At 39.6% G+C, this 20682-nt stretch overlaps 1 protein-coding gene across 2 annotated transcripts in view; it reads right to left on the bottom strand.

Annotated features, from left to right (window-relative positions):
- LOC133665530 (A-kinase anchor protein 13-like) overlaps window positions 1–20682 on the bottom strand; it is a 62818-nt gene that overhangs the window by 29253 nt on the left and 12883 nt on the right. For both annotated transcript variants that reach the window (XM_062070811.1, XM_062070809.1), the window contains exons 7-12: window positions 19402–19661; window positions 17040–17165; window positions 16791–16908; window positions 9162–9410; window positions 9003–9079; window positions 7358–7539 (exon numbers count right to left, since the gene is read on the bottom strand). In XM_062070811.1, the coding sequence (XP_061926795.1) occupies window positions 7358–7539; window positions 9003–9079; window positions 9162–9410; window positions 16791–16908; window positions 17040–17165; window positions 19402–19661 (1012 nt within the window). The remainder of the gene's footprint in view (window positions 1–7357; window positions 7540–9002; window positions 9080–9161; window positions 9411–16790; window positions 16909–17039; window positions 17166–19401; window positions 19662–20682) is intronic.

The raw sequence follows: 20682 nt of genomic DNA, 5'->3' as shown, positions 1-20682 counted from the left end.
AAATGTTGTGGATGTGATGTGGTTTTGGGAGAGTCTGGTAGCACCATTTATGTGTGAGTGTGTCTGCTTTGTATGCTAAACATACTTTCTTATTATTATTATTATTTTTCTGCACTTTATTTTTATTTTATTATTCACTTTTCAGCCATAAAGTCGGGTAGTAGGGATGGGGACCGAATCCACTCATTTTTGGGCACACATCGAATCCCGCCGGTCTTACTGGGCACCCATTCACATAAAATGCAACCGTGCCATGTTTTGGTTCACGGATTTCGCGTGACGTCACGCCCGATCACTCCAGCAGCACCGAGAGCAGACTCCGCCAAACTACCCCTGAACGTTGCAATTTTCAACGCCAGCACAATCATTTACTCAAAAAAAAACGCTCCAACGTAAGTCAAATTAGGCTCCGCTTTTTCCAGATATGAGCTAGCTGGATGCTAACATAGATTGGCTTTGCTAATGACATGCTACAGATTAGCATTAGTGATTTTACATGGCGAATTTCAACACCTGCAAATGTGTGAATGAAAACTACAATTAAGATGCACATTCAATCAAACAGCTGGTGCGTAACAAGTGAAATACTTACAGTACTACCACATTTTAGGGCGCAACAACAACAAAAAACAACCCATTTTCGATGCCAACAACATAATTTACTCAAAAAACCCTCCGACGTAAGAAAAATAAGAATGCGCTAGCTTGATGCTAATATACATTGGCTTTGCTAATGACATGCTACAGATTAGCATTAGCGGTTTTACGTGGCGATTTCAACACCTGGAAATTTGTTAATGAAAACTACAACTAAGATGCACGTTACAATAGAACAGTGAGTAATAAGTACAATACTTACAGTATTAACACGTTTTAAGGCGCAACAACAACAAAAAAAATACCCCGCCATAAATTATAATGTTGCAATTTTCAATACAAACAAAGAAATTGACTCAAAAGCTAACATCAGTAAAGTAAAGCTCCACTTTTCCAAAAAAAATGCGCTAGCTTGATGCTAATATACATTGGCGTTGCTAACGACATGCTACAGATTAGCATTAGCGTTTTTACATGGCGATTTCAACACCTGCAAATTTTTGAATGAAAACTACAACTACGATGCACGCTACAATCAAACAGCTGGTGCGTAATGAGTACAATACTTACAGCGTTAACACTTTTTAGGGCGCAACAACAAAAAACAACAACACACCATTAACTGTAATGATGTAATCTTGAATGCCAACAAAACAATTTACAAAACGTAAGTAAAATAAGGCTCCACTTTTCCAGAAATGCAGTCGATTGATGCTAACATACATTGGCTTTGCTGCTGACATGCTACCGATTAGCATTAGCAATTTTACATGGCGATTTCAAAACCTGCAAAATTATGAATGAAAACTACAACTAAGATGCACATTGCAATCAAACAGCTTGTGCGTCATAAGTACAATACTTACAGTATTAACACGTTTTAGGGCGCAACAACAACAACAACAAAAAACGCCATCAATTATAATGTTGCAATTTTCAATGCAAACAAAGAAATTGACTCAAAAACCAACATAAGTAAAGTAAGGCTCCACTTTAAAAAAAAAAAAAGTGCTAGCTTGATGCTAATATACATTGGCTTTGTTAATGACATGCTACAGAATAGCATTAGCAATTTTAAATGGCAATTTCACCACCTGCAAATTTGTTATTGAAAACTACAACTAAAATGCATGTTGCAATCAAACAGCTGGTGCGTAACAAGTACAATACTTACAGCATTAGCACATTTTAGGGCGCAACAACAAAAAAACAAAACACCATTACCTATAATGTTGCAATTTTCAACGCCAACACAATCATTTACTCAAAAAAACGCTCCGCTTTTTCCAGATATGAGCTAGCCGGATGCTAACATACATTGGCTTTGCTAATGACATGCATTAGTGATTTTACATGGCGAATTTCAACACCTGCAAATGTGTGAAAGAAAACTACAATTAAGATGCACATTCAATCAAACAGCTGGTGCGTAACAAGTGAAATACTTACAGTACTACCACATTTTAGGGCGCAACAACAACAACAAAAAACACATTTTCGATGCCAACAACATAATTTACTCAAAAAACCCTCCAACGTAAGAAAAATAAGAATGCGCTAGCTTGATGCTAATATACATTGGCTTTGCTAATGACATGCTACTGATTAGCATTAGCGATTTTACGTGGCGATTTCAAAACCTGCAAATTTGTTAATGAAAACTACAACTAAGATGCACATTGCAAACAAACAGCTGGTGCGTAATAAGTACAATACTTACAGTATTAACACGTTTTAGGGCGCAACAACAACAACAACAAAAACCCGCCATAAATTATAATGTTGCAATTTTCAATGCAAACAAAGAAATTGACTCAAAAACTAACATAAGTAAAGTTAGGCTCCACTTTAAAAAAAAACATGCGCTAGCTTGATGCTAATATACATTGGCTTTGCTAATGACATGCTACTGATTAGCATTAGCAATTTTACGTAGCGATTTCAACACCTGCAAATTTGTGAATGAAAACTACAACTACGATGCACGTTACAATCAAACAGCTGGTGCGTAATGAGTACAATACTTACAGCGTTAACACTTTTTAGGGCGCAACAACAAAAAACAACAACACACCATTAACTGTAATGATGCAATCTTGAATGCCAACAAAACAATTTACAAAACGTAAGTAAAATAAGGCTCCACTTTTCCAGAAATGCAGTCGCTTGATGCTAACATACATTGGCTTTGCTGCTGACATGCTACAGATTAGCATTAGTAATTTTACATGGCGATTTCAACAGCAGCAAATTTGTGAATGAAAACTACAACTAAGATGCACATTGCAATCAAACAGCTGGTGCGTAATAAGTACAATACTTGCAGTATTAACACGTTTTAGGGCGCAACAACAACAACAAAAAACGCCATCAATTATAATGTTGCAATTTTCGATGCAAACAAAGAAATTCACTCAAAAACTAACATAAGTAAAGTTAGGCTCCACTTTAAAAAAAAAAAAAGTGCTAGCTTGATGCTAATATACATTGGCTTTGCTAATGACATGCTACAGATTAGCATTAGCGATTTTACGTGGCGATTTCAACACCTGCAAATTTGTGAATGAAAACTACAACTAAGATGCACATTGCAATCAATCAGCTAGTGCGTAATAAGTACAATACTTACAGTATTAACGCGTTTTAGGGCGCAACAACAACAACAACAACAAAAACCCGCCATAAATTATAATGTTGCAATTTTCAATGCAAACAAAGAAATTGACTCAAAAAACCAACATAAGTAAAGTAAGGCTCCAATTTTCCAAAATGCGCTAGCTTGATGCTAATATACATTGGCTTTGTTAATGACATGCTACAGAATATCATTAGCAATTTTAAATGGCAATTTCACCACCTGCAAATTTTCTATTGAAAACTACAACTAAAATGCTGGAGCTGCTGTCCCCGCGACCCGATTCCGGATAAGCGGTTGAAGATGGATGGATGGAACTAAAATGCATGTTGCAATCAAACAGCTGGTGCGCAACAAGTACAATACTTACAGCATTACCACATTTTAGGGCGCAACAACAAAAAAACAAAACACCATTACCTATAATGTTGCAATTTTCAATGCCAGCACGATCATTTACTCAAAAAAAAACGCTCCAACGTAAGTCAAATTAGGCTCCGCTTTTTCCAGATATGAGCTAGCTGGATGCTAATATACATTGGCTTTGCTAATGACATGCATTAGTGATTTTACATGGCGAATTTCAACACCTGCAAATGTGTGAAAGAAAACTACAATTAAGATGCACATTCAACCAAACAGCTGGTGCGTAACAAGTGAAATACTTACAGTACTACCACATTTTAGGGCGCAACAACAACAAAAACAACCCATTTTCGATGCCAACAACATAATTTACTCAAAAAACCCTCCAACGTAAGAAAAATAAGAATGCGCTAGCTTGATGCTAATATACATTGGCTTTGCTAATGACATGCTACTGATTAGCATTAGCGGTTTTACGTGGCGATTTCAACACCTGCAAATTTGTTAATGAAAACTACAACTAAGATGCACATAGCAATCAAACAGCTGGTGCGTAATAAGTACAATACTTACAGTATTAACACGTTTTAGGGCGCAACAACAACAACAACAAAAAACGCCATCAATTATAATGTTGCAATTTTCGATGCAAACAAAGAAATTGACTCAAAAACTAACATAAGTAAAGTTAGGCTCCACTTTAAAAAAAAACATGCGCTAGCTTGATGCTAATATACATTGGCGTTGCTAACGACATGCTACAGATTAGCATTAGCGATTTTACGTAACGATTTCAACACCTGCAAATGTGTGAATGAAAACTACAACTAAGATGCACGTTACAATCAAACAGCTGGTGCGTAATGAGTACAATACTTGCAGTATTAACACGTTTTAGGGCGCAACAACAAAAAACAACAACACACCATTAACTGTAATGATGCAATCTTGAATGCCAACAAAACAATTTACAAAACGTAAGTAAAATAAGGCTCCACTTTTCCAGAAATGCCGTCGCTTGATGCTAACATACATTGGCTTTGCTGCTGACATGCTACAGATTAGCATTAGCAATTTTACATGGCGATTTCAACAGCAGCAAATTTGTTAATGAAAACTACAACTAAGATGCACATTGCAAACAAACAGCTGGTGCGTAATAAGTACAATACTTGCAGTATTAACACTTTTTAGGGCGCAACAACAACAACAACAAAAAACGCCATCAATTATGTCGCAATTTTCGATGCAAACAGAGAAATTGACTCAAAACCTAACATAAGTAAAGTTAGGCTCCACTTTAAAAAAAAAAAAAAGTGCTAGCTTGATGCTAATATACATTGGCGTTGCTAATAACATGCTACTGATTAGCATTAGCGATTTCACGTAGCGATTTCAACACCTGCAAATTTGTTAATGAAAACTACAACTAAGATGCACATTGCAATCAAACAGCTGGTGCGTAATAACTACAATATTTGCAGTATTAACACGTTTTAGGGCGCAACAACAACAACAACAAAAACCCGCCATAAATTATAATGTTGCAATTTTCAATGCAAACAAAGAAATTGACTCAAATACTAACATAAGTAAAGTAAAGCTCCACTTTTCCAAAAAAAATGCGCTAGCTTGATGCTAATATACATTGGCGTTGCTAACGACATGCTACAGATTAGCATTAGCGATTTTACGTAGCGATTTCAACACCTGCAAATTTGTTAATGAAAACTACAACTAAGATGCACGTTACAATAAAACATTGAGTAATAAGTACAATACTTACAGTATTAACACGTTTTAGGGCGCAACAACAAAAACCGCCATAAATTATAATGTTGCAATTTTCAGTGCAAACAAAGAAATTAACTCAAAAACCAACATAAATTTCGGCTCCACTTTTCCAAAAATGTGCTAGCTTGATGCTAACATACATTGGCTTTGCTAATGACATGCTACTGATTAGCATTAGCGATTTTACGTAGCGATTTCAACACCTGCAAATGTGTGAATGAAAACTACAACTAAGATGCACATTGCAATCAAACAGCTGGTGCGTAATAAGTACAATACTTGCAGTATTAACACGTTTTAGGGCGCAACAACAACAACTAAAAACGCCATCAATTATAATGTTGCAATTTTCGATGCAAACAAAGAAATTGACTCAAAAACTAACATAAGTAAAGTTAGGCTCCACTTTAAAAAAAAAACATGTGCTAGCTTGATGCTAATATACATTGGCTTTGCTAATGACATGCTAAAGATTAGCATTAGCAATTTTACATGGCGATTTCAACAGCAGCAAATTTGTGAATGAAAACTACAACTAAGATGCACATTGCAATCAAACAGCTGGTGCGTAATAAGTACAATACTTGCAGTATTAACACGTTTTAGGGCGCAACAACAACAACAAAAACCCGCCATAAATTATAATGTTGCAATTTTCAATGCAAACAAAGAAATTGACTCAAATACTAACATAAGTAAAGTAAAGCTCCACTTTTCCAAAAAAAATGCGCTAGCTTGATGCTAATATACATTGGCGTTGCTAACGACATGCTACTGATTAGCATTAGCGATTTTACGTAGCGATTTCAACACCTGCAAATGTGTTAATGAAAACTACAACTAAGATGCACGTTACAATAAAACATTGAGTAATAAGTACAATACTTACAGTATTAACACGTTTTAGGGCGCAACAACAAAAACCGCCATAAATGATAATGTTGCAATTTTCAGTGCAAACAAAGAAATTAACTCAAAAACCAACATAAATTTCGGCTCCACTTTTCCAAAAATGTGCAGCTTGATGCTAACATACATTGGCGTTGCTAATGACATGCTACTGATTAGCATTAGCGATTTTACGTAGCGATTTCAACACCTGCAAATGTGTGAATGAAAACTACAACTAAGATGCACATTGCAAACAAACAGCTGGTGCGTAATAAGTACAATACTTGCAGTATTAACACGTTTTAGGGCGCAACAACAACAACAAAAAACGCCATCAATTATAATGTTGCAATTTTCGATGCAAACAAAGAAATTGACTCAAAAACTAACATAAGTAAAGTTAGGCTCCACTTAAAAAAAAAAAATACTTGCAGTATTAACACGTTTTAGGGCGCAACAACAACAACAACAACAAAAACCGCCATAAATTATAATGTTGCAATTTTCAGTGCAAACAAAGAAATTAACTCAAAAACCAACATAAATTTCGGCTCCACTTTTCCAAAAATGTGCTAGCTTGATGCTAACATACATTGGCTTTGCTAATGACATGCTACATATTAGCATTAGCGATTTTACATGGCGATTTCAACAGCAGCAAATTTGTGAATGAAAACTACAACTAAGATGAACGCAACCAAACAGCTTGTGTGTAAAAAGTACAATACTTACAGTGTTAACACTTTTTGGGGCGCAACAAAAAACCACCATAAACAAAACCCTACTGCCATCCAACGTCTGGGACTTACAACCAAAAAACAATGAATATTCATTAACACACACAAAAGTACTGTAAATTGGTACCAGTATCGATTCCCAGGTACCGTATCGGTTCAAATGTGAACGCTACCCATCCCTACTGAGTAGTATTGAATCGTATGCTTGACTTTGTTATTGTCTTTAGTATTTAGAAGTTGAGAAACGTGAGCGTGCATGCCCTGCCCCACTACTTTGGGCGTAAAGAGGGTCCGAAGGCGGTACCCCGGTGTGGGTGAGGCAAAGAAGTCTACTCACATGGACTGCATGGCGTCCTGGATGAGCTGCATCCACGTGTTGCGCTCCTCCTTGGAGCTGGCCAGCACCTCCATCATCTCGGGCTTCTCGGTGCCGGCCGTGATGAGGAAAAGGCCGCGCTCTTCGTTGGCGACCTCGCGCACGATCAGCTTCTGCAGCGAGAGCACGGTGGAGCGCTGGTCCTGTGGGGAGGGGGGGGAGGGGGGGTGATGGGACGGAACGAGGGCGAGGTGCAGGAGACGGCGGTGGGAGGAGGAAAGGAAGACAAATGACAGACAAGGGGGATGATGATGATGATGATGATGAGGCAGGAAATAGGGCGGTTGATGGAGCAGCGAGTGGGAGAGGAAAAATGAAGGCCGGCATGAAATGTGAGCAGGGGAGTACCAGGGAAGTGAGGTGAGGGATGGATGGAGAGAAGAAAAGAAAATGTTTAATATTATCATCCATAATGTTAGGCAACATTAAAGGCGCACTGCACTTTTTTTTTTAAATGTCTTATCATTCACAATCTTTATGTAAGACAAGAACACATACGTTTTTCTCCTTTAATGCATTCTAAATCGTAAATAAACACTAGCAAAAGTCAGCTAACGATGACATCCCGCCTATTAAGCGCTCTGAAAAAAACCTCCATCAAGGTTTTTATATGCACACTATAATGTAGTAACGGTCATAATCAGTGTTATTTTCGGCGGATAACGAGTAGTCTAACGCGTTGTTTTCTGTATTCAGTAACGCAGTTACCGTTACTACATGATGCGTTACTGCGTTATTTTTACGTGATTTTTTATATAGTATCGGCTAGAAAGTGAGAAGATCTGAGTGTGTTTTATTGGAGCGCTGCGGTGTCGTCCTTCTGATTCTTCCTGTGTCACAAGGAAGAAAAGAGGCGCGCTGTGTGTGTGTGTGTGTGTGTGTGTGTGTGTGTGTGTGTGTGTGGGGGGGGGGGGGGGGTTGTGTCTGTGTTTACTAACAACAAGACATCATGGCGTAGCCGGACTCGAGTTTCTTAACATGGAGATATTCTCACTTTTTTTGTATTCAGTAACGCAGTTACCGTTACTGCATGATGCGTTACTGCGTTATTTTTACGTGATTTTTTATATAGTATCGGCTAGAAAGTGAGAAGATCTGAGTGTGTTTTGTTGGAGCGCTGCGGTGTCGTCCTTCTGATTCTTCCTGTGTCACAAGGAAGAAAAGAGGCGCGCTGTGTGTGTGTGTGTGTGTGTGTGTGTGTGTGTGTGTGTGTGTGGGGGGGGGGGGGGGGTGGGGGGGTTGTGTCTGTGTTTACTAACAACAAGAAATCATGGCGTAGCCGGACTCGAGTTTCTTAACATGGAGATATTCTCACTACTTTTCTTTTTGTCGAGCACAAAGAAAAGAACATTTTATTTTTTTTATTTTTTTTAAAAATTTTTTTTTTTTTTTAATTTTATTTTATTTTTTTAAATTTTTTTTAAATTTTTTTTTTTAATTTTTTTATTTTTTTTATAATGTCCTGCCCAGAAAAGAACATTTTAGTTAAATGTAAGTTGTGTCTTGGATCAAAGCTCCTATCTACTGCCCAAAACAGCAATTCAAATCTGCTGAAACAGCTACAAAAGCAACATGCTTCGACAAAGCAAGGTAAACATCTACGTACCAGCATGGCGAAGACGTATTTCTGGTCCTTCTCTTGCAGGAAGACGACGACGTCCGACAGGAGCAAGGCGTGAACGTCTGCAGAGAGGGGAAAAAAACTTGTTGACGCGTCGTCGCTTTGCTTGATTTTTTTCCGCGTCGTCGGGAAAGGGGGCGCCACCTTTCTGTCGGCCCTGGATGCTCTTCAGCTGCAGAGCGCCGTCGTGGATCAGCCGCCTCCTCAGGAGGTCCTCGCGGGCGAAGATCTGGCCGCTCTTCATCATCATGATGGACTTGCCGTCGGTGCGGGCGTGGAAGTCCTTCAGGCGCCGCCGCTTGTCGTGCTCGTTCACCCTGGCGTCCACGGCGGCGATCACCCGCTTGACCAGTCGCACCGCCTCCGTCAGGTCCTCGTAGTCCTCGTCGCCCTCTGCGCGGGGGAAAAACGGAGGTTAAGCTTTTCCAAATGTCATTTTTAATTGACTCCAAATCCACTTCATTTATGTAGCACTGTTAAGACACAAGCTGTTTCCAGAGAGCTGCACATAAAACTAAGAAAAACTACTTCAGCTGTAAGCATTTGAAATACCGACACATAAAATAATTAAAAATAAACTAAAAAATAAATGATTAAAACCACCAAAATAAGGAGAAACAAATCAATAAAATATAACGATAAAAGATACACATTTAATTGTATGTATTTGAAGCATTAACTCTCTACATATTCATTTCTTTATGTAATGTGTGTATATTATTTTGTTCAATTTGATGTCATTTTTATGTGTTTATTAATGTTTAAACCTCTAACTCTAACCATAACCCTAAACCTAACTCTAACCCTAACCTTCTAACCTCTAACCCTAACCATTTGAAATACCAATAGACAAAATAATAAAAAATAAAATAAAAAATAAATAATTAAAATCACCAAAATAAGGAAAAACAAGTCAATAAAATATAACGATAAAAGATACACATTTAATTTTAGGTATTTGGAGCATTTACTACATACATATTTATGTTAATATTATTTTGTTCAATTTGATGTAATTTTTTATGTATTTATTAATGTTCAAACCTCTAACTCTAACCCTAACCCCAACTCTAACCCTAACTCTAACCTCTAACCGTAACCCTAACCAGTGGTGCCCCACATATGTGTTTGACACAACATTAAAAACTGACTTGGAGTTTTTTCGTTCAGGGTCTTCGGGGGGTTCTGCGTCTGGCGTGGCCGTTACCTTGATGGGTTGTAGACGGACAGTGCACCCCCCCTCCCCCCTAACCCTAACCCCAACTCTAACCCCCTCTTTAACCTTCTAACCCTAACCTCTAACCTCTAACCCTACAAACCCTATCCCTAACCCCAACCCCAACCCTAACTCTAACCAGTGGTGCCCGTACTTAATTAGTGTTTCCACATATGTGTTTGACACAACATTCAACACCAACTTGGAGTTTTTTCGTTCAGAGTCTTCGGGGGGTTCTGCGTCTGGCGTAGGCATCACCTTGACGGGTTGTAGACAGACAGTGTACACCCCCTTAACCCTAACCCTGACCTCAACCCCAACCCTAATCCTAACCCTCTCTCTAACCTTCTAACCCTCCAACTAACCCCAACTCTAACCCTAACCCCAACCCTAACTCTAACCAGTGGTGCCCGTAATTAATTAGTGTTTCCACATATGTGTTTGACACAACATTCAACACCGACTTGGAGTTTTTTCGTTAAGGGTCTTCGGGGGGTTCTGCGTCTGGCGTGGGCGTCACCTTGAAGGGTTGTAGACGGACAGTGCACACTCCCCTACCCCTAACCTGAACCTAAACCCTAACCCTCTCTCTAACCTTCTAACCCTAACCCTAACCCCAACTCTAACCCTACAAAGCCTATCCCTAACCCCAACCCTAACCCTAACCCTAACTCTAACCAGTGGTGCCCGTAATTAATTAGTGTTTCCACATATGTGTTTGACACAACATTCAACACCGACTTGGAGTTTTTTCGTTCAGGGTCTTCGGGGGGTTCTGCGTCTGGCGTGGGCGTCACCTTGAAGGGTTGTAGACGGACAGTGCACACTCCCCTACCCCTAACCTGAACCCTAACCCTCTCTCTAACCTTCTAACCCTAACCCTAACTCTAACCCTAACCCTACAAATACTATCCCTAACCCCAACCATAACCCTAACTCTAACCCTACAAATCCTATCCCTAACCCCAACCCTAACCCTAACCCTAACTCTAACCAGTGGTGCCCGTAATTAATTGGTGTTTCCACATATGTGTTTGACACAACATTTAACACGGACTTGGAGTTTTTTCGTTCAGGGTCTTCGGGGGGTTCTGCGTCTGGCGTGGATGTCACCTTGACGGGTTGTAGACGGACAGTGCACACTCCCCTACCCCTAACCTGAACCCGAACCCTAACCCTCTCTCTAACCTTCTAACCCTAACCCCAACCCTAACCCTACAAATCCTATCCCTAACCCCAACCCTAACCCTAACCCTAACTCTAACCCTACAAATCCTATCCCTAACCCCAACCCTAACCCTAACCCTAACCAGTGGTGCCCATAATTAATTAGTGTTTCCACATATGTGTTTGACACAACATTCAACACTGACTTGGAGTTTTTTTGTTCAGGGTCTTTGGGGGGTTCTGCGTCTGGCGTGGGCGTCACCTTTACGGGTTGTAGACGGACAGTGAAAACTCCCCTCCCTCTAACCCGAAAACGAACCATAACCCTCTCTTTAACCTTCTAACCCTAACCCTAACTCTAACCCTACAAATCCTATCCTTAACCCCAACCCTAACTCTAACCAGTGGTGCCCATAATTAATAAGTGTATCCACATATGTGTTTGACACAACATTCAACACCGACTTGGAGTTTTTTTGTTCAGGGTCTTCGGGGGGTTCTGCGTCTGGCGTGGGCGTCACCTTGAAGGGTTGTAGACGGACAGTGCACACTCCTCTACCCCTAACCTGAACCCTAACCCTCTCTCTAACCTTCAAACCCTAACCCCAACTCTAACCCTAACCCTAACTCTAACCCTACAAATCCTATCCCTAAACCTAACCCTAACCCTAACTCTAACCAGTGGTGCCCATAATTAATTAGTGTTTCCACATATGTGTTTGACACAACATTCAACACCGACTTGGAGTTTTTTTGTTCAGGGTCTTCGGGGGGTTCTGCGTCTGGCGTGGGCGTCACCTTGAAGGGTTGTAGACGGACAGTGCACACTCCCCTCCCCCTAACCCGAACCCTCTGTCTAACCTTCTAACCCTAACCCTAACCCCAACTCTAACCCTAACTCTAACCTTACAAATCCTATCCCTATCTCTAACCCCAACTCTAACCCTACAAATCCTATCCCTAACCCTAACCCTAACTCTAACCAGTGGTGCACGTACTTAATTAGTGTTTCCACTATGTGTTTGACACAACATTCAACACCGACTTGGAGTTTTTTCGTTCAGGGTCTTCGGGGGGTTCTGCGTCTGGCGTGGGCGTCACCTTGACGGGTTGTAGACGGACAGTGCACACTCCCCTACCCCTAACCTGAACCCGAACCCTAACCCTCTCTCTAACCTTCTAACCCTAACCCCAACTCTAACCCTACAAATCCTATCCCTAACCCCAACCCTAACCCTAACCCTAACCCTACAAATCCTATCCCTAACCCTAACCCTAACTCTAACCAGTGGTGCCCGTAATTAATTAGTATTTCCACATATGTGTTTGACACAACATTCAACACCGACTTGGAGTTTTTTCGTTCAGGGTCTTCGGGGGGTTCTGCGTCTGGCGTGGGCGTCACCTTGACGGATTGTAGACGGACAGTGCACACTCCCCTACCCCTAACCTGAACCCGAACCCTAACCCTCTCTCTAACCTTCTAACCCTAACCCCAACTCTAACCCTAACTCTAACCCTACAAATCCTATCCCTATCCCTAACCCAAACCCTAACCCTACAAATCCTATCCCTAACCCCAACCCTAACCCTAACCCTAACCCTAACTCCAACCAGTGGTGCCCATAATTAATTAGTGTTTCCACATATGTGTTTGACACAACATTCAACAGCGACTTGGAGTTTTTTTGTTCAGGGTCTTCGGGGGGTTCTGCGTCTGGCGTGGGCGTCACCTTGAAGGGTTGTAGACGGACAGTGCACACTCCCCTACCCCTATCCCCAACCCTAACCCTAACCCTAGCCAGTGGTGCCCGTAATTAATTAGTGTTTCCAGATATGTGTTTGACACAACATTCAACACCAACTTGGAGTTTTTTCGTTCAGGGTCTTCGGGGGGTTCTGCGTCTGGCGTGGGCGTCACCTTGACGGATTGTAGACGGACAGTGCACACTCCCCTACCCCTAACCTGAACCCGAACCCTAACCCTCTCTCTAACCTTCTAACCCTAACCCCAACTCTAACCCTAACCCTAACTCTAACCCTACAAATCCTATCCCTATCCCTAACCCAAACCCTAACCCTAACCCTAACTCTAACCCTACAAATCCTATCCCTAACCCCAACCCTAACCCTAACTCTAACCAGTGGTGCCCATAATTAATAAGTGTTTCCACATATGTGTTTGACACAACATTCAACACCGACTTGGAGTTTTTTTGTTCAGGGTCTTCGGGGGGTTCTGCGTCTGGCGTGGGCGTCACCTTGAAGGGTTGTAGACGGACAGTGCACACTCCCCTACCCCCAACCCTAACCCTAACCCTAGCCAGTGGTGCCCGTAATTAATTAGTGTTTCCAGATATGTGTTTGACACAACATTCAACACCAACTTGGAGTTTTTTCGTTCAGGGTCTTCGGGGGGTTCTGCGCCTGGCGTGGGCGTCACCTTGACGGGTTGTAGACGGACAGTGCACACTCCCCTACCCCTAACCTGAACCCGAACCCTAACCCTCTCTCTAACCTTCTAACCCTAACCCTAACCCTAACTCTAACCCTACAAATCTTATCCCTAACCCCAACCCTAACCCTAACCCTAACTCTAACCAGTGGTGCCCATAATTAATTGGTGTTTCCACATATGTGTTTGACACAACATTCAACACTGACTTGGAGTTTTTTTGTTCAGAGTCTTTGGGGGGTTCTGCGTCTGGCGTGGGTGTCACCTTGACGGGTTGTACACGGACAGTGCACCCCCCCTACCCCCTAACCCTAACCCAACCCTAACCCTCTCTCTAACCTTCTAACCCTAACCCTAACAGTGCACACCCCCGTACCCCCTAACCCTAACCCTAACCCCAACTCTAACCCTAACTCTAACCCTAACCTCTAACCCTACAAACCCTAACCCCAACTTCAACCCTAACCCCGCAAATGTCTCTAACCCTGCTGACCGTGAGACTTTGGCAAATCTGGTCCCGAATCAGCTCAGTGGTCGTTTTAAGAGGACTTTTGCTTCGTTGTCTGCCAAAAAGTGAGTATGGCGAAAAGGTGGAACATAACACCAATCACAAATGGGACTTTTTGCGACATACCATGACTCGGTCCGAGCAGTCTCAGTACATTGCGGCTGAAGCGTCTAACTTATTTTTACACTTCACATATTAAGACTGTGGAACTGTGAAGATACTTTTTATCTGAATATTTTTGCCGTTTCTCAAGGCAAACATTGTAACTCCTTAGAAGGTCGGTGTCTCATTCCAGAGGTGGTACACTAATTTCTCCAAGTCAACACTAATTCACAGCGGTTAACAGACATGGCGCAACCTTAAATGGCGTCTGCCTTCTCTAGTGAAAGGCCAAGATCATTATGTCTCCAGCAGTCTTCTCATTGACATTTCAGTCTATTCCTAATTATGCCGCTTCTTCCCCCAAAATACGGGCGTGTTCCTTTCACCATAAGATGCTCCCCCGCTTGAGAAAGGTCCACTTGGCATATCTTAATGCGGTGCAAAGAGAAGTCGTGCTCGTACCGTTTGGCGAGTATGAAAAATATTATAATTCATGCATCTCTTCCATCCGTCCATCAAGACTCCAACAACGAGCATATTTTCAAGGTAATGCAGAGCTGGATGACACTGCTGGATGCAGCAATACATGAAACACTACTTCAGGAGGTTGCCTACAGCCACCAGCCTTCAGTGGTTCTCTATTGTCTGTCTTGTCCCTAATAGGAGGCAGACTTGTTTCGATTTTGTTCAAAACAAACCAAAAAAACATGGCCTTTCACATTTGAACCGATACAGTACAGATTCTCGATAATACTGATTTTCAGCACTTTTTTGTGTTTTTATTTGGTAATATAAATGTGATTAATAATGACATATATTTTGTTTGTATTCAAATGAACACTTAAGATGATAATGCAAACTGTCCTCAGAGTGTTGCCGGGAAGTAGTCTTTGCCATTAAGCTGAATCTTGTGTTTTATCCAGTACTCAAAGTATTGTATTAAAATAAATGAATAAATAATAAAAGACTGGACTATCACTATTATGTTAGATCCACTATGGACTGGACTCTCACTAGTATGTTAGATCCACTATGGACTGGACTCTCACTATTATGTTAGATCCACTACAGACTGGACTATCACTATTATGTTAGATCCACTATGGACTGGACTCTCACACTATTATGTTAGATCCACTATGGACTGGACTCTCACTATTATGTTAGATCCACTATGGATTGGACTCTCACAATATTATGTTAGATCCACTATGGACTGGACTCTTCACTATTATGCTAGATCCACTATGGACTGGACTCTTCACTATTATGCTAGATCCACTATGGACTGGACTCTCACTACTATGTTAGATCCACTATGGACTGGACTCTCACTATTATGTTAGATCCACTATGGACTGGACTCTCACACTATTATGTTAGATCCACTATGGACTGGACTCTCACAATATTATGTTAGATCCACTATGGACTGGACTCTCACTATTATTTTAGATCCACTATGGACTGGACTCTCTCACTATTATGTTAGATCCACTATGGACTGGACTCTCACTATTATGTTAAATCCACTATGGACTGGACTCTCACTATTATGTTAAATCCACTATGGACTGGACTCTCACTATTATGTTAAATCCACTATGGACTGGACTCTCACTATTATGTTAGATCCACTATGGACTGGGTTATTTTTGTATTGTTTCAGTTTCACAAATTCCTCAGTAAATCCACCAAAACGTCACTGTGGAGTTATTGAGTCTGTTAAGCTGATTGGAGAGCTAACTTCTGCAGCTAGCGGGTCCATGACGATGACTTCTGTTTTGTTTGATGAGCCGTTTTACTGCCGTGCCGTTTGGAAACAATTAAGCTACATAAATAAACATTTACAAAAATATGTCTGTGTGAATAACTCACTCGGCAGCGTATACATCTGCACTTGTTACCCAAGTTACTCTACTATAATGAGGCGTCACTTCTTTTTACGCTTGAATGACACTTAGCTGAACTCAAGCGGTGGCTGTAACTCCGCACACTTCCTCGGGCCTAATTGGAGCGTGTTTGTTAATAATGGAGCGAGTACCTCTGGGAGGTTTCGTGGCAGGATTAGCGGGCGCATGCAGAGCGAGACAGAAGCCGACAAGAAGATACCGGGGAATCAGATACGAGGACGCTGAGATATTGAGGATTTATAGCGGTCGTCTTTGTGATATGGTTTCCACGATGACAGTGGGAATGATTGAGTTATTGTGGGGTGTTTGTGTGTGTCATCGCGTCTATAAACCCTGATTACGCAGACCCGCTTAAGTCCTCGCTCGCTCACAAACTCGACTTTTCACAGACTTGTTGTGCAGACTTTTGTACCTTTGGTGTGCTGCAGGATCCTCTGAATCAGCACAGGGTACTTGGTGATCCTCTGAGTCACCAGCAAGATGCATTCTGGGATGCCGAGCCGCCGCACAATGCTGCTACTCATCTTCTTCTGTGGGGATTATAAAAGTGGAAACATGGCAAGGCATAGTCAGACGTACAGTGCAAGCATTTCCAAGTCATCACTACAAAAAAAAAAAAAAAAAATGGCGCTACGGGTGTTGCGAGATGTGCAGGACGTACTTTGATGCAGGCTTTAAAGCGCTTGTCTTTGTTTAGCAGGTCTTTGTAAAAGTTGACTGCTTCGTTGTGGCGGCTGCAGAACCTTCCGTAGATCTTCTTCATGCTTTCGCCATTGGACCCCGAGAACTGGAAAAAGATGGGATTCATTTTTTTTGTTTTGTTTCATGTTTATTTTGAATAAGTAGACAAAACAAAAACAAACACATTTTGCAAAAAAACAACAAAAAAGCCATTCAAGAATGAATAACAAACACACTAATAATAATTAGGGATGTCCGATAATGGCTTTTTGCCGATATCCGATATGCCGATATTGTCCAACTCTTTAATTACCGATACCGATATCAACCGATATATACAGTCGTGGAATTAACACATTATTATGCCTAATTTGGACAACCAGGTATGGTGAAGATAAGGTACTTTTTAAAAAAATGAATCAAATCAAATAAGATAAATAAATTAAAAACATTTTCTTGAATAAAAAAGAAAGTAAAACAATATAAAAACAGTTACATAGAAACTAGTCATTAATGAAAATTTGTAAAATTAACTGTTAAAGGTTAGTATTATTAGTGGACCTGCAGCACGCACAATCATGTGTGCTTACGGACTGTATCCCTTGCAGACTGTATTGATATATATTGATATATAATGTAGGAACCAGAATATTAATAACAGAAATAAACAACCCTTTTGTGTGAATGAGTGTAAATGGGGGAGGGAGGTTTTTTGGGTTGGTGCACTAATTGTAAGTGTATCTTGTGTTTTTTATGTGGATTTAATTAAAAAAAAAAAAAAAAAAAATCAAAAAACGATACTGATAATAAAAAACCGATACCGATAATTTCCGATATTACATTTTAACGCATTTATCGGCCGATAATATCGGCACACCAAAATAATAATAATAATAGTAATAATAAAAAGCAAAAAGAAACAAGAAATTAAAATAAATATTAATGTGAACATATCCGCAAAGGAGTGAGAAGAAATAAAAACTTATGTACTCCCACCCCTCTTATTACTTACTGTATGTTTAATAATAATAATAATAGTATATAAAAATGTTATGTTATGTAAATACATATACATATATAAGTATGTACATATATATATATATATATATATATATATATATATATATATATATATATATATATATATATCTACAAGAAATGAAAATAAACATTAATGTAAACATATCCGAAAAGGAGTGAGAAGTAAAAACTTATGTACTCCCACCCCTCTTATTACTTACTGTATGTTTAATAATAATAATAATAATAGTATATAAAAATGTTATGTTATATAAATACATATACATATATAAGTATATAAATACATATACATATATAAGTATAAGTATATATATATATATATATATATATATATATATATATATATATATATATATATATATATATATATATATATATATATATATATATATATATATATCTACAAGAAATGAAAATAAACATTAATGTAAACATATCCGCAAAGGAGTGAGAAGAAGTAAAAACTTATGTACTCCCACCCCTCTTATTACTTACTGTATGTTTAATAATAATAATAATAATAATAATAATAGTATATAAAAATGTTATGTTATATAAATACATATACATATATATATATATATCTACAACATACATTTAACAAGTAACTATGAATCTTCATCTTGTCGTCTTTACATCAGGGGTGTCCAAACTGTTTCCATTGAGGGCCACATAAAATACAAATTGAAGGTAGGGGGGGGCCACTTTGATACATTTTGTTCATTAAAAGATACTAGAAGCAATACAATTTAAGGTGTTGCCCCAGAGAATACATCGGCCCTGGAGGAGTGTCTCCCCTGCGCTCCTCGACTACGGTCTGGGAGCCGGAAGCAGGAAAGGTGCAACACATGTTTGACGTGTTGTCAGAAGCAGCTGCTGAACAATGTCGGCAAACCTCCGTCCTCCATTATTGTATCGCGCAAGCCAAAGTGTTCCCAAACGGGAGATCTTAACGAGCCAGGAGGGTCTTCCAGCTCTGGCTTTTACATGTTGTCCTAGCCCGGTCGCTGCTAGCATGTGTACTCGTTCGGTACACCTCCGAACCGAACCGAACCGAAACGGTTCAATACAAATGCACGTACCGTTACACCCCTATTATTTGCAAAAATAAATAAAGTTTCTAAGTTGGAACATTAAATATCTTGTCTTTGCAGTCTATTCAATTGAATATAAGTTGAAAAGGATTTCTAAATCATTGTATTCTATTTTTATTTACCATTTACACAACGTGACAACTTCACTGGTTCTGGGTTTTGTATGTTGTTGGGAAATGCCTAATTCCTGCGCGAGCCTCCCCTCACCTGGCTGAGGAGGATGTCTCCTATCCTGTGCACCACGAAGCCCCGCTCCGAGGACCGCCCGCAGTCCAGCAGGCTCTCCTTCTTCCTCTCCAGGAGGCGCAGGAGGTGCTGCGTGTGGAGCTCCAGCAGCTCGTCCAGCGCCGGGAACAGCCTCTCCACCGTCTGCTGCTCCAGCTGCGCCTCCTTTTGCAGGCCCTTGCTGTACACCTCCGACATGATGCGCAGCGTGCGGATGTGGTGCATCTCCGTCTGCATCAGCTCTAAGGAAAGCCAGGAGTTCATTTTTGAGGGGTGTTTTCCGGTGAAACGTGTCCCTTTGGGACTGACTCATCAACTCATCACGTATGACTGAAGCCATGCAAGAGTAAGAACACAACGAGACATGACATCATTTCCAGTCAAGTTGCATCACCCAGGAAGCTACACTCGCTTCCTGTTTCTCATACATGCCCTCATCTAGTACTTAAAGATTAGTACCACTAAATGGCATTATGCTAGCATACGTCCTCAAGTTTCTAAAATTCTTCGACTAAACGACGTCATTATACATGTTATGTGCCCAAAGTACACAGCATACGTGCGCTATACAGTGCACAAGTTAAGTGCGTAGCTTAAGTGTGCAATGTAAGTGTGCAAAGTATACAACATGGATGTATATCCAATGTATTACCAATAATCACAGAATGTTATTCAATTTAATGAAAGAAAATATGCAATATTTAATAATACTTATAAAATAAAATAATAATAAAAGCAATAGTAATACCAATTTAAATAATAGTTAAGTATTGTTTTTAAATATATTTTCAAAATTGTAGTAACAAAAATCACGGAATGTTTTTCAATTTAATGAAAGAAAATATGCAATATTTAATGATACTTGGTCAATAAAATACTAAATAATAATAAAAGCAACAGTGTAAATAATATTATCAATATAAATAATAGTTTAGTATTTTCTTTTAAATATATTTTCAAAATGGTAGTAACAAAAATCACAGAATGTTAATCAATCTATTGAAAGAAAATATGCAATATTAAATACTCATTAGATAAAATACTAAATGATAATAATAATAAAAACAACAGTGTCACTAATAATATCAATATCAATAATAGTTTACTATTTTTTTAAACATATTTTTAAAATTGTATTTATAAAAATCACAGAATGTTACTCAATTTAATGAAAGAAAATATGCAATATTTAATGATACTGAGTAAATAAAACACTAAATAATAATAAAAGCAACAGTGTAAATAATAATATCAATATAAATA

The sequence above is a fragment of the Entelurus aequoreus genome, linkage group LG02 (assembly GCF_033978785.1).
Source record: "Entelurus aequoreus isolate RoL-2023_Sb linkage group LG02, RoL_Eaeq_v1.1, whole genome shotgun sequence".
NCBI classification, from domain to species: domain Eukaryota; kingdom Metazoa; phylum Chordata; class Actinopteri; order Syngnathiformes; family Syngnathidae; genus Entelurus; species Entelurus aequoreus.
Note: the sequence above shows the minus strand (reverse complement) of the source record. Positions and strands in the feature narration are given on the sequence as shown.